Source organism: Labrus bergylta, chromosome 13, assembly GCF_963930695.1.
Source record: "Labrus bergylta chromosome 13, fLabBer1.1, whole genome shotgun sequence".
NCBI lineage: Eukaryota > Metazoa > Chordata > Actinopteri > Labriformes > Labridae > Labrus > Labrus bergylta.
The window spans coordinates 10,170,864-10,192,805 of NC_089207.1; the positions used below are offsets into that span (position 1 = coordinate 10,170,864).

The 21,942-nt window shown below is 42.6% G+C and overlaps 3 protein-coding genes across 3 annotated transcripts in view; 1 reads left to right on the forward strand and 2 right to left on the reverse strand.

The window, feature by feature from the left end:
- Nucleotides 1-30: 30 nt before the first annotated feature.
- Nucleotides 31-3,601, forward strand: il17d (interleukin 17d). The gene is made up of 2 exons (XM_020631929.3): nt 31-908; nt 2,244-3,601. Exons 1-2 carry the CDS (start codon nt 592-594, stop codon nt 2,569-2,571), a joined length of 645 nt encoding a protein of 214 aa, XP_020487585.1. The 5' UTR covers nt 31-591; the 3' UTR covers nt 2,572-3,601.
- eef1akmt1 (EEF1A lysine methyltransferase 1) lies at nt 3,255-7,379 on the reverse strand. Its single transcript, XM_020631928.2, has 5 exons — nt 7,304-7,379; nt 5,150-5,371; nt 4,952-5,034; nt 4,539-4,828; nt 3,255-4,366 (listed from the first exon to the last, which is right to left on the reverse strand). The coding sequence occupies exons 2-5, from the start codon at nt 5,297-5,299 to the stop codon at nt 4,212-4,214; spliced, it is 678 nt and encodes a 225-aa protein (XP_020487584.1). The 5' UTR covers nt 5,300-5,371; nt 7,304-7,379; the 3' UTR covers nt 3,255-4,211.
- Nucleotides 7,380-9,300: 1,921 nt separating this feature from the next.
- xpo4 (exportin 4) overlaps nt 9,301-21,942 on the reverse strand; it is a 53,704-nt gene continuing 41,062 nt past the window's right edge. The window contains exons 9-24 of the mRNA XM_020632029.3: nt 21,763-21,937; nt 21,137-21,313; nt 20,770-20,912; nt 20,480-20,625; nt 19,441-19,618; nt 17,676-17,835; nt 17,417-17,586; nt 15,713-15,887; nt 14,203-14,409; nt 13,840-13,926; nt 13,203-13,383; nt 12,990-13,111; nt 12,713-12,843; nt 11,925-12,042; nt 11,621-11,713; nt 9,301-10,431 (exon numbers count right to left, since the gene is read on the reverse strand). Coding sequence (XP_020487685.2) covers nt 10,234-10,431; nt 11,621-11,713; nt 11,925-12,042; nt 12,713-12,843; nt 12,990-13,111; nt 13,203-13,383; nt 13,840-13,926; nt 14,203-14,409; nt 15,713-15,887; nt 17,417-17,586; nt 17,676-17,835; nt 19,441-19,618; nt 20,480-20,625; nt 20,770-20,912; nt 21,137-21,313; nt 21,763-21,937 — 2,461 coding nt within the window. The 3' untranslated portion in view covers nt 9,301-10,233. The remainder of the gene's footprint in view (nt 10,432-11,620; nt 11,714-11,924; nt 12,043-12,712; nt 12,844-12,989; nt 13,112-13,202; nt 13,384-13,839; nt 13,927-14,202; nt 14,410-15,712; nt 15,888-17,416; nt 17,587-17,675; nt 17,836-19,440; nt 19,619-20,479; nt 20,626-20,769; nt 20,913-21,136; nt 21,314-21,762; nt 21,938-21,942) is intronic.

A 21,942-nucleotide genomic window follows, 5' to 3' on the forward strand; every position in this document is an offset into this window, starting at 1 on the left:
CTCCAGTTTATCTTTTAGTGAAGTAGACTCTGGTGTGCAGCCAGGATCCAGCAGGCACATAGTCTGGACGTCCCACTCTGCTGTCATGCACACCGCGCTCTTCATTTGTCAGTACTTCAGTTTGATTTAGACCCGCTCTCAGTGGTGGATCACGCCGTTCCTGCACGCACAAACATTTCCAGCGGATTTTACGCACACGTCGCTGGAGAACAGCAACAGGAAAGGTTGTATTTTTCTGTACTTTCTCGCCCTAAACAGAACTCGGCGGCTGTTTTAAACTCCCTACTGGATAATATTTTCAGATTTTGAGTCAATTATTGCTCCTGGCGACGCTGTGGACGTGTTGTGCCAAAATGTTTCCGCAGCTTGGTTGGCGGCGCGCCTGTGATTCGGTTTTAAAGCCACGACTGTGGACTGTTCGCCTGCCTCTGCTTTTCCTACGCCCCAAACATTTCACTGGATGTTAACAGAGGAGAGTAGCCTTTTAATTGTAAAGGACTGTCTCAATAATAATCTCCGTTGAAGACGTGAAAGTAGCGCGTTGTTTTGAGCGAATATCGTTACTGGCACATCACCGTACATAGAAGCGCGATGGAGCCACGTCGCCTCCGCGTCATGCTGCTGCTGCTGCTGCACCTGGTCGTGCTCCTGCTGGGCTGGCCTGTCGGGGCTGTGCGGATACGCAAAAAGGCCACCAGGACCCGGTCCTGCCTGGACCTGCCGGAGGAGATCCTGGAGCAGATGTTCGGCCGGCTCTCCATTGGAGTGATGAGCGCTTTCCACCACGCGCTGCAGCTGGAGCCACAGGACAGACTCAACCTCACGTGCCCGACCACCGCGCGGTCCCCAAACAACAGCAAGACCCGCCTCCCGGTCAACCTGCTCAGCATCTCCCCCTGGGCCTACAGGTGAGCGCAGGTGGAATTTGGAATCTCAGGCCTTTACATTTGCCAGATATTTTAATTCCTTTTACAATACTCTTACATTTAATGCAAAAGTGTAACACATGTTCTCTTAAAACATTTATATCTCCAGAACTTTTCATCTATGATTACAGGGTTTAACATGTCTTATGACTGCCACTGAAAAACATCAACATCTGGACTTCTGCCTATCACAAAGTGGGAATAAGTTGTACCAGGCATGTTTGTCTTTACAAAGAAGTCTTAAATAGCTACAGTAAAATATTTTTGTATTATGTTATGTGTCATGTTTTTTATTGTATGTTTTTACTTTAAACATTTACAGAAAATTCACATTTGCTTATTTTAGATAACGGTCATACTAAGGCTTTAGAAGTTATGATTTCAGTTTTTATCAGTTAAGGAATGTTAGTGGGATTATTTCTTAGTGTTGTCTATGTATTATGTATTATGTATTATTATTATGTATGTTTCCAGCTGCAAACGAATTCCCATGTGGGGACAATAAACATACCTTTGACCTTTGACCTTTGAAGTTATATTGCAATTATGAACTTTCAGTGTTACTAACTTTCTATCACAAATTCAGTGAAATCTCAATAATATGTTGTGATGTGACAAAATGCACTAAGAACATGGTAGCGTAATGTAAAATAATAAAATAGAGTACATTTTCCAGGATTATAAATGTACTTATGATACAGGGTTTTCCACACACATGGCTGGAGAAGTCAGCCAGTGGGAAGAGGTAGCTAGGGGGCCCGGATTCATGACCCGGTGGCTCGGTGGCTTCTGGTACATTTCAAAGCCTCTGCTATATCATATACTCTGATATTTATAATATTTTATATTTATTACGTTTGCTTTCTCAATTCTTATCAATTAGGGAATTATTGCAAAGGAGAATCAGGATCTTTGTCAAACAAAGGTGGGTTGGTAAAACCTCTTAGTGGGTTTGTTTTGGCTGTTGGTAGCCCAGCAGATCCACATCAGGCAGGCAGGGTTCAGTCAAACATATCTCTCTTTCACATCAGTTCAATTCTTCTGTTTGACCTGCAGCACATCCCTGCTCTCATCAAGAGCTCCTCCTACTGCCTCTACTTTGAAATCACAGATAGTGGGCTGCAGAAAAAGAGGACAAAATGTATCTCAGAGTCCTAATTAATCATTGTCTAAAGTTAAGGGCGTGCAAACTGAAGGTGGGTTGAGTTAAAACAGAAAGTGTGTGATGATGGCACAGAAGGCAGCGACCACCTTCAATAACCGAAGTCTAATTCTGCAGAGTCAAATTCTGTTGACTTCTTTTTCTTTTACTCCCAGGCTCTCCTACGACCCATCCCGGTATCCCCGTTACATCCCCGAGGCGTACTGTCTGTGTAAGGGCTGCCTGATGGGGCCGTACGGCGAGGAGAGCGAGCAGTACCGCAGCACTCCGGTCTACGCTCCCTCCGTCATCCTGAAGAGGACGGGCTCCTGTCTGGGAGGAAGACACTCGTACACAGAGATCTACGTCTCCATCGCTGTGGGGTGCACCTGTGTGCCGCTGCTGGAGAAGGAGAGGGACGGACACAAGAGCAACCAGAGTCTGGACAGAGTGGAGAACAAAACGGGCCGAAGGCGCCTCGTCTCTGTGAGGAAGAAAGTGTGAAGCAAAGCCGACGGTGGTGCTCCAGATAAATTATTCTTCAACAGATGCACATTAGTTGGATCCTTCTCTACCTGTACTGAGTTCCAGCAGATATTTGTCCTCCTCTTTAGAAGAATGTCTTAACTTCAGTTGATTTTAAAGGATTCAAACTTAAGAGTAGAGCAGACTGATTTACAACCTGTCCTATTTTTGACAAACTGATATTAAATAAATTCAACCTCAGCCATCTGTGTGGACAATAACACTAGGAGTACATTCCATAAATGCTTATGTCATTTGGCGGACAAACATACCCTTTTGAAATTTAAAGCAAACAGACAAGTGGAATAATAATCCGTAATCATAAAAATGATCAACACTGCCACCTACTGACAGAAAGATCAACTTTCCCTGTTAGTTTTGTCTTCAGTGACATTTTTTTAAAGACAACTTCTCATCTTAATGTAGTTGTTGATAAAGTTTGTACCTGTCAAAACTCAGCAAAGAATAAAAAACAGTCTAAAGAACAAATGTGGGGGAGATTTACGAGATCAGCGCAGTGCATGCTCACCTCTCCAAGCAAAGAAATGCATCACTTGTGTATTATAAGTCTCATTTTGTATTTTCAGGATGCAGGAGGTTTCTCAAAAGGTGTAATTATCACATCATGTAGAGGGATACAATAAACACTCCAGCTACAAAAGTTCTTTTTTTTTGGCGTTCTGGCCTTTATTTGACAGGACAGGTATAGAGACAGGAAATATTGAACCTGCGACCAGTTCATCGACGAGGACTCCAGCCCCATTACATGGGACCCCTTCTCTATCATCTGAGCTGAACCAGCACCCCTAGGTTCTGACTCCCATTCATCTGGCTCCTTTTCATCTGCGTCATTGAACTCAGAACTGATGGGTTTTTTTTTCTGTCCTGTCTGATCAGGAATCAATAAAACGTGCAAAAAAAGTCAAACCGGTCCCTGGTGTGGTCTGCCACTAGAGGAGCTGTGCATCTGTTTTCAAGACTCACAATAAAGTTCTCATTTTGTGCCTTGTGTAAAGTGTAAAACTAAAGTGTAAACTTTCTTCTGTTCTCTCTGTTGTACGTTTAGACATCTGGATTGTGAGGCTATCATTTTAATATTTGGGTCAAAGGTGAGGTATACACGTCTCTAAAATGTATGCTGGTAGACTAATTATAAAAACGTCTTGAACTGCTCCACCAGGGTTTTAATTTCAGCAAATACGGGGTTTGAGATCGAACAAGATCAACCCAACAGAAAAACTGAAAAAACTTTACTCAATGAAAGGGGAAAATTAAACTCCCTGAGTGCCACTTAAAGTTGGTGCACTCCTAAAAAAGACTGATTTGTTAGAGAGCTTATACATAACACCACATAACACCACATAAGGCCAGAGTTGCATGGGTATTGCCTCAAACACACTGGATCCTACATTTCCCATAATGCAACTCCATGAGTCTTTTTTTTTTTTGTCAGTTCTTGTTTCTGGTTCAAGCCGACGTCTTCCAGCCAGAAGTCTTAAAGGAAGCAGATAAATGTTAAACTCCGTAGTCTCCAAACTTACACCTGATGACATCACCATGACATCATCAGGGAGTCACGTTTTGTCACGTCCTCACTCCATCAGGCTCTCGGGTTCTGGTCAGTCGGAGGTTGACGCTCCTCGGCAGGACAGCAGGCGAGACGGATAGTTGACGAAACAGCGGAACTCGTTGGACAAGTTTCTGTTGTGTTTGGGGAGGAAGCTGCACATTCTGACATCCAGGAGCTGCTTGGCACATTTCTCCATGATCGCTCCTGCAGAACAGAGACGGATCAAATATACAGAAAGTATTCGTATTTTACCATTTAAAGGACCGATATGTACGATATATACTGATGTAAAATACAAAGTGGCCTTACTATATCATCATATCCATAGACTGTAAATATCATCAGCAGCCCCTCCCCCTCCTCCTCCCCCTCTCACCCGTGCACAGCAGCACTTTGCCTTTGCTCAGGTATTGGATGGTTTTGGCCACTTTGCTCAGACACTCCTCGGACAGGTACGGCGGGTCGGCGAGGACGATGTCGAAGCTCTGAGGGGCCACGTGGGCTGGGAGAGACAGCGGCTCGTTGTAGTCGTAGAAGATGAAGTCGTCTCCGTAGGCGGCGAAGCGGCGGTCGTACTCCAACACGACGGCGGACACGCGGTCCGCTCCGTCCACCACGCCCTGCTTCAACTTCTGGTACGCACTGGGGGCGCTCACGCACGCGATCCTGAGGGTAAAAAGATGGCATGCTGAAGATGAAGCTTCAGGGGGCTCTCAAAAGAGGGTTCGATCGGGTCTTTCTGTGTGTGACTGTGTGTGACTGTGTGTGTGTGTGTGTGTGTGTTTTTACCTGCCTCCCTCTCCGGCTTCACGTACGACCTCCTCGGCTAACTGAGTCGCTGTCTCATCACTGTACCAGAACTGACTCATCCGCTGGTGGAAAGGCGGATGCACAAAGATATCAGTGATGCTGTGAAGTTTTGTGAGTTAAAGCCGACAGTGTGCTGTGTGTCTGTCTCATGTCGTTATCAAAACCCAGTAAACTCACCCAGTCCTCCTCCACTGCTCCCACAGCGAACTGGTCTCCCGGTGTCGAGCTCTCATCCTGAGCTGTGGTCTCGTTGTAAAACTCCTGCAGGGCAGCCAGAGTGTGAGCGGACAGAGCAGGGACATCATCATCATCATCGCTGTCACTCATGGCTGACGGAGCAGAGGACGCTGACAGGAGAGCAGCTGCTTTTGAGCAGATTATTTATTTCAGGAGGAAAACCTAAAGCAAAAGAAAAACAATGTTATTGAGGTTTTATACAGCTGGGTAGAAATAAAAACATAGATTTATGAGACCTGTAGACGCATATTAAAAGTGCAAACATCATGATCTTGCGGTAAAAGTTTTAGAAACATTGTCAAACAGGTTTAGCAGTTCTACTTGTTTTTTTACAACATCTACGACTTCTCCACATCTTTTTTTTTTCTAGCAGTGTTTCTTTTTTTTCCCATTGTGATAAGGTGAACAAGTACAAAACAAAAATGTGCATATAAACATGACGATTAAAGCGACGGCAAATAAACAAAAACAGAAATAAACAGAAATAAACAAAACAAAATCAAAACACGCAAACATTAGCAAAGACAAATACAATTCAAGTAGATATAATAAAAGTCAAGTAGTAAGTTGAAGTAGTGTATAAGAGACGTGTGAATGTGTGTGTGTGGCAGTGTAATACATTAAAGTGAGTGACTGAGTGGGAAGTAGCAAGAAAAATAAATAAAATAAATAAATAAAATACATTAAAGTGAGTGGCTGAATGGGAAGTAGCAAGAAAAATAAATAAAATAAATAAATAAAATACATTAAAGTGAGTGGCTGAATGGGAAGTAGTAAGAAAAATAAATAAAATAAATAAATAAAATACATTAAAGTGAGTGGCTGAATGGGAAGTAGCAAGAAAAATAAATAAAATAAATAAATAAAATACATTAAAGTGAGTGGCTGAGTGGGAAGTAGAAGGAAAATAAATAGCAACAAAATTGAAGGTAATTGAAAGGAAGAGAAAAGAGGGGAGGAAAGAAAAAAGATGTATATGTGTCAACATTAAAGGAAAGAAGAACATTTTAAATTTTAACAAAATAAAATGTTTGGTGTTAATGTGGCCATCATAAAAAGATGGAGGAAAAGAAGAAGAGAACAGGGAGATAATAATAATATAATAATAATAATTAATAATAAGAAGAAGAACAATGTGCACCTATATAGACGTACATACAAACATAAATCTGGTTTATGGTATTGTTCAGAGTCGAGAAGAGGGGGTCACAGGGACCTCGGAGAGTTAGGCAAGAAGCCCCCCCATCGCATTGACCCTCCGCAGCCCCAGCGAGAGCCCCCGATGGAGGAGTGATGGGGCGGGCTGGGAAAGAAAGACTTCTCCACATCTTTGAAACAAACCAGCTTCAAGTATGTGTGTTTCTTTTCTCTTTCCCAATCCATAAACACCTTACTCTCAGTCTCAAAATGTTTTCTCCAGTTCAATTCCCAGATCCGTCAGAATAATCTTAATGCAGCAATTTTCAGGAATACTTTTTCTCTGTTCTCCATCAGATCCCGAGGAAGTCGTTGTTGAAACAATTGACAGTCATCTTAAATTCATACAAGATACATCCAAACATTTGTAGCCTATTAGTTAATCATTGCACCCTCATAATCATTATATGACATATTTATTTATGATTATATATTTCACTGTTCCTATTTTTTTAACCTCCAAATCATTATGTAGAGCTTGTACTGTTTCCCTTGTTATTGATCTATTATTTATGTGTTTTCTTATGTATAAGGAAAAAATAAATAGAAAACAGAAATAAGTCAAGACAGAAATCACCAATGTTGATTCGTCCGACCTGATGATCCAACACAAATGTTCATCATATTTATTAATCAATCATGTGTTTTGAAAGATTCCTACGATACACTCCTGTTTGTAAAACGTGTCATTTTTACATTCCTGTTTAAATAAAACAACATTGTTCCCAAACAGAGACTTTGTTTTAGTTTGTATTAGTAACTCACTTTGACTGTTCTGCTTTCACTACAAACAACTATGTAGAAAACACACACACACACACACACACACACACATATGAGCATAAATCTCCAATGAATTAAATACAATAAACGACAAGAGAGGAAAGGTTGACATACCTGACCAGGGCTCGGTGTGCACTTCACTGCTGCTGCTGTTGTGTTGTGAACATGTGAGTAGTCGCGCGTTGATGACGTCATTACAGAGAGAGTAAAGAAATTGCTTGTAAGTGGTTATTTGATATCGATATATATATATATATTGATATATACCACTACAAAATAATTTCCCCCTTAACTTGCCCGTATCTAGCATCGCATCATTTCTCAAAGACGAACAGAAAAGTGTAGAAAGGGGGGAGGACCTCATGTGGAGCCTACATGCTGGTCTCCTTACTGGTGCTGTCAGGGCCAACATGAGGGACAGGGGTCTATCAAGATAGGGAGGAGTGTAATGGATTCATTCACATCAGTGTTAGCAGTGGTGGACTGTAACTAAGTACAATTTTGTGGTATTTGTACTTCGAGTATTTCTACTTCTACTCCGCTGCATGTTTGAGGCAAATATTATACTTTTTTCCTTCACTACATTTAGCTGGCAGTCTTAGTTACTAGTTACTTTTCAGGTCAAGATTAAACATGAACATCATCTGATCTAAAATGATTAGATTGGAGCCCCAGACCAGCAGGGGGCCCCAAAGCAGCGGCCTACAATGTGCACATTTTGCAATGGCGGTGGGAAACCTCCCTAAAGGGGGGCCCCATCTGACAGCACTCTTTCTCATTGGCCTGCTGATTGTTGGTTAGAGGGCCCACCAATTGATAGTTGCCGAGGGCTCCAACAGGCTCTAGAATCACCACTGTATGTAGAATTAAGATCTTTAAATGTATTTTTAAAAAATCCAATCACTTAGACGCACATTTCCATGAAATATGTTTATTAAAATGAACTAAACTGGCAGTTATTAACATGAAATCCACGGATACGCAGGTCTCTACAGGTGCAGAGGGGATTCTCTCCACGACTTGTGAATGCCCACATGGAAAATACAAATGCAGCTGCGTTGGTCATCTTTGCTGTCCACAGACACCGACTGTCAGTGCAGAGGACTCTCAGTGGATTTCATTTTGACTTTTTGTTTTCAATTTAGTTTGAATTAGTTTGTGTCAAATATGAAAACTAAGGACCCTTTATTGTATTAGTATTTTTTGTTTATTTTTTTAAAACAAAAAATAGAAGTTCAGTTAATCATATTTTTTTGGTAAAGCCTTGTTTTCATTTTACTTTAAGTTAGTTTTCTTAGGTGACTTAAATGTAAACAGAAAGTCTCACTCATGCCTCATTAAGTCTGACGTTCTCTGATAAAACCAAAACCTGTATTCATTACTAAAGTAGATTTCAGCAAACAGGACAAAAGAAAACTCTGAGGCCAGAACTTTTTATACAATAACTTTATGTACACTTTTACACTTCATTAACAAAACAGCCTTTCTACAATGACCAGGATAGTGCTGTGAATGTGGATCTGTCTCCAACAGAAGAACGCTTCTACGAGTGGCTCTGCTCCTTTTTTATTTGGTTCGTTATTGCTGTCCGACAGTCTCTGCTTCAATCCAGTGTGTGTTGAAAAGAGAAACGGTGGAGGTGCTGCTGTAGAAAAATACTACTGAAATTAATCTGCTAAACTTCAGGAGGCCCGATTCTCCTGGGGGGGGGGGCAACATAATACTACAATCCAAAAAAAGAACAAAAATATCAAACCGCAAGAAAAAGAAAAAGTCAACACAGAGAAAGTTGCTCCCTCTTTATCTGAATTAATTCAATGGTGAACTCATTAAACTCTTCCTGCTGTCTACAGGCATATAAAAACATTTCTGTTGTGTTGCTTCTGTTTCTATGAACATTCATTTCTCTTGGCTTCTGATTTGAAAACTTTATATTTATATATATGTACATCCTTTTAATGAAACACAATCTGATTTTGGTTTTCTGTCATCATCGCCCTCCTGCACTGTGCGGATCAGCAACCCCCAAAGACAGCCAGAAGTTTCTTGTGTGTCTGCATTTTAATTTAATGTGTGTGTGTGTGTGTGTGCATTTTAATTTAGTGTGTGTGTGTGTGTGTGTGTGTGTGTGTGTGTGTGTGTGTGTGTGTGTGTGTGTGTGTGTGTGTGTGTGTGTGTGCATTTTAATGTAATGTGTTTGTGTGTATGCACTTTATTCTTGGCGTAGAACAGGCACAGTCGTTGTGTGTTGTCAGTTAATGTATGGCATGTTTCACATACACACACACTGAACAATCAACAAAACAAAGGCACTCTGGGAAGGATTTGGGGCGAATGTGTGTGTGTCAGTGTGTGTGTGTTTGTGTGTGTGAGAGTGGAAACTGTTAAAATGAAATGTGTGTGTTCAATTCAGGAAACAAATCGCCACTCTAAAACCTTCAAACTCTCACACTTCCTTTGATTTAAAAAAAAAAAAAAAATCCTGTTTAACCTCACATCACTCTGTATGTGTGTGTGTGTGTGTGTGTGTGTGTGTGTGTGTGTGTGTGTGTGTGTGTGTGTGTGTGTGTGTGTGTGTGTGTGTGTGTGTGTGTGTGTGCGCGCGCTCTGGCAGCCTCCAGGTAAACCGGGCAGCAGCAAAGAGGGGTGGGTGTGTGTGTGGAGGAAACATTGCCACACATCAGCTGCTGCTCCGCCCCTTTACTCGTCATGATGGTCAGTGCTTCATTGATTCAGTCATCCAGTCTGCTATGCAGTTCAATTGCCATGGTAACCACATCATCATCATCATCATCTTTAAGTCTGTCAATCATGCTGGAGGGCCGGGCCAACAGGTGGGCAAAAACAAAAACAGAAACCCGAGGAGGATAAAACATTCAGGCATGAGATGATTCCCCCGCAGCGCAGGCAGATAGACGAAGAGTTCCTCCGAGGCTTCCAGCCCAATCTTCTTCTACCGAGAGTTCTCGGGGGCTGAAGCGGGGGTCGTCTTTGATTGGTTGCGTTTCAAAACGATGATTTGAGGCGGCGTCGGTTTCCAGTGGTTATTTCACGCAGAGCAGGCCGCCCACATTGGCCACAAACTCCTCGAGGCTCTTGAGGAAGGCGACCTTCTGCTTGCGGTCCATGGTGGGCGGCGTGCTGCTTGCCGTCAGCTTGTTGAAGGCATCGGCCAGCCGCTGGTAGATGACAGCGTCTCTCTGTGACGAGAGCAGAGTCTCCACCAGCTCAGAGTACTCCGCCTGATGGGACAGGGGGGGAAAACAAACGTAAGACCACCAACTCAGGGTCAGAGGTCGTAACAGAACCAAAACCATCTACATGTTTATCACAGCTGTTGAAATGACACCAATTGTCCACTAGGGGGCACTGACCAATAATTATTTTTACTGTGTCTTGCAGTTTTTTCTCCTTAATCTGCAAACAATTTCTAAAGTAAATGCTTAGGGGTCTCTAATTGAGACCGGCCTCTATTTTGCAAAATGTGCAGCTACAGCAGGCTCTAAACTTGTGGCCTTAAATTGGGCTCGGCTTTCATTTGAAGATTTACAGTTCGTCCTGCATGGCTTCTTTTGATGTCAAAATTCATTGATAAACAAAAAAAAAAAGAGGATTTTTCTCAGGTCAGATTCAAACCCAAGCCGCACGCTTGGAGGCCTCCGTACATGTGGTGTGACCTAACCGCTAGGCCATCTGCACCACGATTTATGAATCTTTCAATGAGTTTACATGACAGAGAAAGACTAAAAGGTTTTTTTTGTTTTATACACTATGGAAAAAAATAAAACAAAATGTGACTGCAGCACACAGAGTTAGATTTAGTATTTCATATTTTTAATCCGTGATGACTTGATGGTTCCCGTCCCACACTGAAGAGTACGAGCATACACTCAGATATTTTCAGTAACATTTCCATCATAAAGAACATTCTCATTAAATCTGTGTTTCATATTTTACTTCTCTTCTCATACTTTTTTAACCATGTGCATTTTACTCTGCACCATTCTGCACATGTTACATGCTATGACATAGACAGACCACTAGGGGGCGTTTGGAGTCTTTAAAAAAAAAAAAAATAGTGCCTCCTGTTGCTTTTACAGAGCAGCTTAATGTTACTTATCTATACTCACAATTATCCCCTTTATTCATTAGTTTAAAATCAAATGAGAAACAAATCTAGGCATGGTGGTTTAGGCTTAAGTGAAGGCCAACTTCGTCTTTTGTGATCGTATTTTTGGTCGTATTAGTTAGGCAGCATTTGAAATTAAAGCAAAAGAACAGTAAAGAAAGACGGCAGATGTCCGCTACACACATCTGGTGTCCTGTGAGTAGATATCTTAACTGTCAGATCTTGTTAAGAGATAATAATCGGATTTTTTCATTCGAGGGTTTTCTCATTGGATATGACCGATTTGTGTTTTATGTTCTTACCTGATGCAGGCATACAAGTGTGTAGAGAGCTTCTCCTGCTGCCACCGTCATCTCAGTGTTGTGTTTCTGCAGGACCAGCATGTCGAACACCAGCTGGAGACAGGGGCGGGGGGGGGGGGGGGGGGGGGGGGGGGGGTGGGCATTAATAAACAGTTTCTATAAAAAACAAACAGGTCCATATTCTGAAAAACAGGCTAATTATCCACCTGACCTTAATGGGATGACACTCTAAAGTCTGAACAGTAAATAGAAGCTTCAGACAGTTACTGGTTTGCCAAGCACGATGAAAAGTGTGTGTTTGTACCTTGAGGAAGTGACGAGTGGCGATGAAGAGAGGCGTGTCCTTCTCCTGGTTTTTAGCGCACTGCTCGGCCAGAGGAGACAACGCCTCCAGACACAGCTGGCTGATCTCTGAACTCATCCTGAACACACACGTTAAGGGCAAACAAACACTTCATAACAGTAAGCTTGAACTCTGTCGAGGGGCTCTTAGGCAGCGGCAGCAGGAAACATAGCAGCTGCAGAGGCATGATCTGTGTAAAATGCAAGAAGAAATCTGAAAACAAGTGACAAGAAATCTAGTAAAATATCATCCATAGAGAATACTATTCTGTGCTGCAGGAACATTTAGTTATTCAACCTTTAAAAATGTCTAACCACTGAACAGGTTTTGGTTCAAGCACCTGCGACTTAGTGCAGGATAGTTAATTTTTACGGCGTTAAATCATCCCAGAAATAATCTGAGAACTTGATTGAACATGGTGACTTTAAAAGAGGATGCTAGGATTGGGTTGAGTTTTATGTTTTTTATTGTTTTTGTCACACACTAGTGCCGATATGGACAGCTGGGATCGGCTCCAGCCCCCCTTGGTAAAGATAAAGGATGGATGGATGGATTGTGCTGATATGTTAGTTGTGGGACAAATACCAACAAGCCCTTACTTTGGGGCAATAAGCTTCTTTTTGTACTCAAAGCTTCTAAAGAAGAACAGAAACTGGCCTCGTTGAATCTGCACAGACACAATAAACTCCTGCAGACACACACACACACACACACACACACACACACACACACAGGCATCCTAAGGATACGAGGTCATTCCCAGCTCCAGAGAGAACATGAGGCTTTTGAAGAGGTCTTCAGGCAGCTGTGGGATTTTTTCTGGAAAGATCTCACAGATGAAGGTGATGAGCTTGTAGTACTGGTTACACAGAGATGGAAACTACAAGAAAAAACAAGAACAAGATCCAGAGAATGAACTCACAGAGGGCTTACACCTCATCGTAACAAATCCAGTTTGATAAGGAAGCAGAAGGGAGACGTCTGGCTTCAGATTAGATATCAAATGTCTGTGTTGTGTAGTCTTACCTTGAGCAGGTCCTGAGACATGAGAGGAAGAACGATGTTGACACCGTACAGAACCACATCTGCTGCTGATACCGTCCGACTAGACGCCGGCGTTCCCTGGTCCTGGTTTCGAAACACCTCGTCTATACAACACAACATGAACACGAGTAAGGGCGCTATCTTCCACTCGGACTCTACTCTAATTTAACATCGGAAAACATCCAGCGAGCTCACCAGTGTCGCTGAAGTCGATGAACTCCTTGGAGAGCAGGTTTGTGAGCAGCTCCATGATGAGCAGCAGGTCCTGGTACTGGTCCTCCTCGGCTGCGGAGTCGCTCCTCTTTCTGCTCTGATTGTTTTTGGAGTAAACCTGCAGCAGCGTCAGACACGCCTCGTACAGCTTCATGGACTTCACCTGGAGGAAGAGAGAGGAGACATCAGGGACCTGTAAGATCTCAGAAGAGCAACGCAGACCTGAAGACCAGAATAGTTTGGAGCTCTTGCTTTTATTAGAGCGAAAATGCTGTGATGTATTCTTGACAGATCTATGATTGTTATAAGGGCCATAAAAGAGAAAACGGTGGAGCCTCGGAGGCAATACATAAATGTATATTATATAGAAATATTTAACCTGCCGCTGTATAAAACATCTCTCGATTAAATATCAGGGAGTTCACTTGTGGAACAAACTGTGTAATCAATGTGTAATCTTTGCTGACAAAAACACTGAATCATGAACAGAAAACAAAAACGTCGAAATAGTAATTTCTAAGTATGGCAGCTTCTTCTTTTTTTTTTTTTTTTACCATTCCTAAGCATTTTCTTCTCTCTTCTTTAACTACATTTCTGTATTGTAACACGTGTCACTCACCTCTCCCAGGTAACAGATCTGCTTGTGTGCGACTTCCACAAAAACCTCAATGATGAGGTTGATTGTCTCGGGCGTGTTGCTGTAGACCTGAGAGACAAAAAAGACATAGTGATGAAATTATTTTCATCCTGACCTTCAAGGATTCAAGGATCACACTCACAGAGATAAACTTTTCACCTGCATAATAAAAAAAAAAAGTGGAGACTCTTTTGAACTGTACAGACAGATTTGTTCACTTGGTTTTCAAATCAAATCGGTGTCGTTTTATCTTTATCCTCGTTTGCTTTACAGACCTATAAGCTTCACAGCATCAACAACCTTTAACCGCTTTCCTGTCACCCCCACAACTCTCTCCAATTTTACCTCCATGAGGCCGATGCAGCTGGACAGAAAGTCCATCAGAAAGGAGAAGAGCGAGGCCACGTTGTCGATCTGCGTCGCCTCAGCGATGCCGCACAGCGCCTCTAACGTGGCGACGATTTCCCGTTTGACGGCTTCCTGCTGGCTGATCTGAGCGAAGTTCTCCTGGTTGATGAGGTTGAGGAAACGCTGCTGGAGCGGGTGGAGCACCTAGCAGAGAAAAAAAAAAAGGGGTTTGATTGAATCAGGGGTGAAGTAGATTGAGGGCGGTTATGGTCACATCATGTAGAGGCAGAGCGATAAATAACATCAGCAAGAGGAAGAGGATTAGCTGCAACATGTGCTGTGTTGTTGTTTTTTTTTGGTTGCCTGCCTTGCTTGTGATTTTCAGTGAAAGGCGCTTTATAAATGAAGTTATTATTATCAACTTATTTCTTCTCAATGTTCAGTGGGAGTGGCGCTCCTCTGCAGACAGACGGTACCTCCTGACTGTTGCCTCGTCAAACTGGGATCTCTGAACTCAGTTATGACATACACATCAAACCAAATCCATCCATCTGACTGGACGGGACAAATCCGATTTCTCGGTGCATGTAAGGGAAGAGGACGAATGTGGAGATGTAACAAAGGAGTGTTTGATCAGTCGTTGGCTCCCTCTCTCCTCTTCCTCCTCCCACAGAGAGATCCAAAGCAGCTGCAGGAGCAAACAGCTGCCGTCTCACTTGTAGCCCCCCCACCCCCAATAATTACTCTGGAGTCATTGTGGCTTTGCACCCCCGTTGACTTACTACTGTCAGCTTATTAAGAGACAGGCCTGCAGGATCACTAAAAGGATCATGTTATACACACGGGAGGAAGACTCGACGGGGGAATATTATCGGCTACATCTATAATTCGTCTGTAGATCTGCCTGGAGTCTGTAGACATCAGACATAACTCACTAAAGCACAACACTTTATTCATAAGGCACAACTGTCTGCTGTAGATATTCTCACCATAAGAGGAAGGGAGAGAGGGAGAGAGAGAGAGAGAGAGAGAGAGAGAGCAACAGTTTGTAGAACTAGTAGTGAATGCATTACAGCTTGTTTTTCATGATAGGTAAATGAAGTGTTTAGTCCATGTCTAAAATAATATACATGTACAAAAACACATCTGTGTAGGAAGAGGCAACAAACACCTACTTCTGTATGAATTACTAATTTAAATACTTTGGTGACTGGACCAAAGCTCACACGAGAGATAGAGTGGCTTCTTTTTCTTGGTTGAAGACTTACAAACAAATGAGAAATTGATTATCATTAATTGTTGTTGATTTATTTTCTCCTTCTTTTGTATTTTATTCATCAAGAAATCTGCACAAAACCTCAACTGTATTTGTCTTATTTCTAGTTCAAAATATTTAAATTCCCTCAATGTATAAATTGTAAATCATATTTAACTTCTTTGTGTTTTTTTTAGTTGGTAGAAATAGTTAATTCTGGCTGAGTAAAAACATACTACTAGTACACATTACCTCAGCCCAGTATTGCTGTTTGGTGTCGGCGTCCATGTGTGCGAAGCCCCCGAGGACCAGAGCTTTCATCAGAGTCCTCTGCACCGGGCTGGACAGCAGGTGGAGGGGCGGGCTGCGGCTGGCAAACTGCTTCGCCAGGCTCCACCAGCTCTCACACTGAACCACAATGTTCGCCCTAGACACAAAACAAGAAGGCAGAGCAGCTGTTAAGAAGCTGTCAGGCTGTCTGATTTTTACCTCCAGCAATGTGCAAAAACATCTGCACTTAAAGAACCAAAGGGGAACAAGTGAACACAGGGATAACAGATTGCATGCTGCTGTTGTCCTGGTTTAATTTTTACTCAAAGAAAATATGCTTCTTAAAACATTCTGAGTATTTTAACAAATGAAAAAACAACTATGAGGATTGTTTAGTTTAGTAAATGAAACCTAAAGTTTCAGAGTTATAAGACATGTTCTTACTAAAAAAGACAATGTGGGTATCCACACTGATCAATGATCCAGTTCTGTACACAGTTAGACAAACTGTGCCCTTAATGCTCAAGTGAAGGCAGCTTAGAAATTTTTTTTTTTAATGAAATGTCGCTTCAAGTTACACACAGAATCAGAAAATAGCTCTTTTCATTCACACCCGCAACGAAGCTCCGCCTACATGATGCCTTAAGACGTTCATCTTGTCCCAGTCTGTGAATTCCCATTGCAGAAGCACACGCGAGTGCAAGGAACGGCGGGTGCAAAGCGCTGTGTTCCCCCGCTGGCTGCGCGGAAACTTATGTGCCCCCGTAACCCCTCTGTTACCATGTGTGATGTGCAGCCTAAAACGAACTTACATAAGCATTTAATTAGTTGTAGAAAACAATAGCCAAGACTGAGTGATTAGAGAAGGAAAGTTATAAAGTTTCCTAAGTGCCATAAATTAGATTACATAAAGTGGCTGTGATTGGCTGTCAGAGTCCCTGTTGTTCATCCTTTTCCAAAAATGATCCTAAAGATATCGCTCATCACTCGTCTTGTCCTCGCTCTCTGCTCGGGGCAGAGGTTGGCCTGGTTTTCCCCGTCCAATGCTGCTCACGCGCACTCTTATTTTCAAATCAGTGCTATTACACGTTTAATCGGGTTTAATGTTAAATGTGTTGTAGGCGGCGGCCTGTGTTCACATCGCTGCTTTCTGTTTTCTAATGAAGGTATTGTTAAATCTGATATGCAAACATTGTTAATGCACCTGTGCTTCCCTATATTTATACATACATTTTCTTTAAACCTTGACTGCACTTTCAAGCAGAACTAGAGCACTTATTTTATATTGCTACCATTCCAGTGGAATTTTTAACCATTATTCTTTTTCTTTGTTGTATTTCATCAGGTTTTGTTGCAATGTCCTGTCTTTTTATTTCTTGTGTTTTTGTCCACTGCTGTAAATCAAATTCCAGGAACGATAAAGGTCTGAACTGTAAATAAAGTTTTTGGCAAGCTGGCAAGTACTACTTTCATACTCATGCTTTAATATAAAGTCTATAAAATGTTGGATAAATGTGAAAACAGCCCATCAGTTACCTCATTCTCTAACTTACATACAATATAAAAAGAGAAAATAAAAACATTTGAGCTGCTGGAACTCCTTAAAGCTGGATACAAAAACAGCTGATTATCACAATGGTTGACTATTCTTATTGTCTCAGTGGATTGATGCACTGCTGTCCTCACCTCTCCCTCCTCTCCACCAGCGTCACCAGCAGCTCCACCGTGTCGTTCGCCAGCTCAGCCTCCGAGCTCCACACGGACAGGTTGTTGATCACCTTCTCCAGAAGATATCCCACAATCCACTGGGCCCCCTCAGTGTCCGCGCTGAACGCCGTGCTGAACGGGATGCTAATCTGCGGAGAGACAGGAGGAAGGGTGAGACCGCTGAAGGAGGAACATGTGTGCTCAGCTGAGGAGGGAACACGAGAAGAGAGTCTGGTACCTGTTCGTAGAGCTTCTCGTCCATCAACAGGTACGTCTTCGCCCAGCGCCGGAGGAACCACATGATGTCCTTCCCCATCTGCGGGCTCAGCAGCTCCGTCAGGCTCGCTCTTGTCGCTCGGGACTCGACCTCTGACGTCCGCAACACCGCTGACAGCAACCTGAGACAAAAGAATAAAAGAGAGAAGATGGATTTTAAGTTTGAATTAGACAAAGATACAGGATGAGAAAGAAATAGACACACAGACACACACACACACGCACACACACAGTTCATAGAGGACAGAGAGACAGAGGGCTTAAAGCAGATTATGGCTCCGCCCCGCTTCCATGGAGGACAGTGCACAGTTTCACATTGTTTGCAGAAAACAAAACCATGTTGACATTTATAGGACCGGGGTCGTCCGCTGGCTGTTAGGAAACATGATGCCAGCGGCCACTCATCTCTGCAATCCACTGTCATTGCTGTTTCACACGCACGCACGCACGCACGCACGCACGCACGCACGCACGCACGCACGCACGCACGCACGCACGCACGCACGCACGCACGCACGCACGCACGCACGCACACACACACCCCTACTTAATGAACAATCTAGAAAGAACAAGGGCTAAACGACCTTCAGCAAACAATCTGGCTGGCTGCTGTGACTATCTATTGTCGTCATTGTTATTATCTGCACAGACACACACACACACACACCAGTTCACATACTTGATTGCCTTCTAATAGATGAGCATCCAGTGTGACCGCCAGCTGCCCCTGAACCACACGAGGTTCAAACACCACAAGTCACATTACTGTCGGACTGCACATTTAATTGTTGTTGAAAACTAAAGCCCGACTGATAACAGCAGCCAGAGACGCTTTGAATCCCCGAGTCTATTTTATTATCTGCTGTTATATCGTCTTTATTATAGAGACGTTTTGTTTAGAAATGATGATCAACGAGCAAACTGGGAGCAACCTGATTGTGCATGGTAATGATTTAATATCCCACACACTGGAAGAGAGAGCTGGTCATGTAAAACAGGGACAAGAGAGGTTGTGTTTGAAATAAGGACACAAACATTTCTGCTTCTGTTTTTAAGTTCAGAAAAAAATGACCGCTCTGAAGATATGTTCCTGTCATTTTGAGCTCTGGTACTGAAGGAAACTTTTTTCTGCTGCAGAGGTCACAGGTCAAAGCCACATCCCTTTCACTTCTCATCATGGTGTACACTGGAGAGATGGTTTGACATGCTAATTATATCCCTGTTAATTGAAAAAAATAAAATGTATCCTAACTCAGCGAAGTGTTTTCTACATTTTCTTTGCAGGACTGAGAAGGAGCATGAACAGGAGCTCCTTGGTGTTTGTTTAACAGACTTTCAGATGGTGTTTGAGTGTGAGGATGACTAAAGCTTTGCAGGGTAATACCTATCACAAAACTTAGAGGTTCAACTAAGCTGGGACATCGAGGAAGTCTATTCTGGGGGGTTTTATTAGCTGTGGCATGTCACACGTAAAGTGAGACAAACTGTAATGAAATGTATCGCTGGACACAATGAAGTGTCATCTCTTACAAGACAACAAGCCAGCAGACAGCACACCCCCCCCCGCTCCTTCAGTCACACGAAGTGCAGTACCAAACAGTTCAGCGAAATAAAAAAGCACATGTGTTTGTTAGAGCAACATTACTGCTCTCTCAGCAGAATTTAACCTCTTTGATTTCCACAGTAAATGATCAAAGTACATCATAACTTCTGACGCACAACCGTACCTGATGACTGAATCTGTGCGGTTGCAGCCTGGTATGGACGACGCTTTCTCCCCTGGCGACCCGAGGATCTGCAGCGTCGTGTTGATGTCCACCTCTGTTGAGTGTTTGATAGAAAACTCCATCACCTCCGAGGGGATCAGCGGCGTCTCTCCCTGAGGGTCGTCTGCCAGTAAATACCCTGAAGAAATGCACAGACGGATAAAAACAACATTTGAGTATTGTATAGTATACAATACTAGTATAGTACAATTAAGTAGTCCAAAGATGTAAATTAAAGCTCTGAGGTTTTCAGACAACTCATGCACCAAAAACTAAACCAAGGACTGAATGATACTGAAAATAAAAAGACTCTTTAGCTCCAGGATCCAGCTTTGTATTCTAATTTGTCAGCATTATCAGCCCCTTTAAACATGAACTCAATAACCTTGAACACTTCTTAGAGGTTTGGTGTTAAGTCTGTTTTCAGAACCACATATGTCCCAGTTTAAGTCTTTGGTGTACTCCACCAGACATCCGAAACAATGAACAATAAATTAAAGAAACTATGAAAAAATACAGATGTCATCTGGAAAGGCGTTTCCTTCAGGCAACCCATCCTAAATTTAGAGTGACTAGTGGGGAATGTACAATAATGCTTGAATGGCCTTTAAAGATGCTGAGTCAGACAATATTTCATTAACAAGCAGCCACAGGACTGGGTGGAGTTCTGCTCTTTTGTCTGATTTAAAATTATAGCCAATAAAGTGGAATTAAGTGCGCTGGAAATGTCATTAGTGAACACTATAAAACCCATTGTATTTTGGTGTTTGAGAACATCAAAAAAAAACATGTCCTTGAGGATGTTATTTTAGCAAAGAAAAGCAAAAGAGGAATACACTTTGAAAGCTCTGAACTCAATGACTACTGAATAAAAACAAATTGTTAATTCAAAAGCAGAGAGAGAAAAAATGTGTTGGTATATTGCTTCCTACATGAGACCGATTTCTGAAGTCTTTGCAGAAAGTTTCAAACTAAGAAAGTTTTACGTCCATCTGCTGACCTGAGACCAGAATGAGCCAATGGATGTCCTCATAGAGGTCGTCCAGGACTTTGCGGTCCATTGATCCGGGGTCAGACATCGCCATGAGGTGCTGCTGGGTCCTCTGGAGTTGACCATGCAGTCGAGTGACTCGATCTTCTAACAGGCTGCAGAATGATGACACAAGAACCATGTCAGCATGTGAAACAGACAGATACTGGCTGACCTGGTTCTGAATATAAACAAGAATTAAACAAATTCTTCTAAACATGTTTCAGCAGAAGATGATAAGAAGTTCTGACGTGTTTTACCTGGTGAGCAGAGGGATACAGTGGTCAGCAGCCACACGGCCCAACATGCCGATGCTTGACAGCTGGTCAGAGAACAACTCTCTGTCGTCTTCCTGCAGCTCGTTTATCTCCTCCTCCTCATGAGACGATATGCCGTTTACTGACTGAGGGGTTAGAAATTGATCAAGGTTTATGTTTTTAGAAAGAAAAACCTTCTTCAGGAGGAAGAGGATAGGTGCTTCATTCAGCATAATGTATACACAATGTATGAATACCTTGTAGTAGGAGCAGACTCTTTTCCAAAACCTTATTTAACTGTTTTAGATTTGTCTCATGTCATTAAAACACACTTTGTTTCTCGTTAAAGACGAGTCACACAGGGTCTCACCAGGTTCCGGGTGCCGTCAGGAGCTGCCAGGTGACACTGGATGTACGAGTTGAAGACTTGAATCGCCGGCTGGACAAAGCAGCCGCGAGGAAAATGCTCATCGTCTTGGACCAGCGTTAACCACGACTCAAGCAGCTTGTCGTAGGCCTCCATGTAAACCATATCGTCCTTATCCAGCTGTGCAAGGACAGAAGGAGAAATGAAAAGAGGAAACCTTGTTTAAAGCTCACGTGAGAAACTTCCAGATTAAGTTGATTTTGGCGCCCCCAGTGGACAAAGCGTCTTATCTGCTGATGTTTCCAGAATAAGGAACCTCATCCTGCTTTTAAATTGATTGTCTTGCTCACTGTGACTCTTAACTGCAGAAAATGTACACACATCTTTAAAGGGTGATTCTCTCTGATACCTACCTAGCAGCAGTGGTACCAAATGTTTTAAAAAAAACCTTTATAAAAATGATGAATCTTGTTCAGAAATACAAGTAATTTCCCACTCTCTCCCTACATTTCTGACTCAATCCGCTGTCCTATCTCTAAAACAAAGGCCCAAACAGCCCAAAAATGAACCTTAAAATTCACTGAGAATGATGGAAATTTTGTAAGGCACAGGACGGTGTAACTACTCACCACTTCCTCTAGGGCGGCGCTGCGTCCGAACGAGCAGGTGAGCAATGTGAGGCAGTTAATGAAGGAGGTGAAGAGTTCGCTGGGCAGCGCGGTTAAGACACTTCGAGGGAACATGGTGATCAGATTGGAGATGATGTTGGAGATGCCCACCGCCTCAGAGTCCTCGATCTCAATCCTGGA

Coding starts and splice junctions, on each gene's coding strand:
- eef1akmt1 (XM_020631928.2), bottom strand. CDS start 5,299: ATGAGTGACAGCGATGATGATGATGATGTCCCTGCTCTGTCCGCTCAC. Junction 5,035..5,149: donor GAGCAGTGGAGGAGGACTGG/GTGAGTTTACTG, acceptor CCTTTCCACCAG/CGGATGAGTCAGTTCTGGTA. Junction 4,829..4,951: donor GAAGCCGGAGAGGGAGGCAG/GTAAAAACACAC, acceptor TTTTACCCTCAG/GATCGCGTGCGTGAGCGCCC.
- il17d (XM_020631929.3), top strand. CDS start 592: ATGGAGCCACGTCGCCTCCGCGTCATGCTGCTGCTGCTGCTGCACCTG. Junction 909..2,243: donor ATCTCCCCCTGGGCCTACAG/GTGAGCGCAGGT, acceptor TTTTACTCCCAG/GCTCTCCTACGACCCATCCC.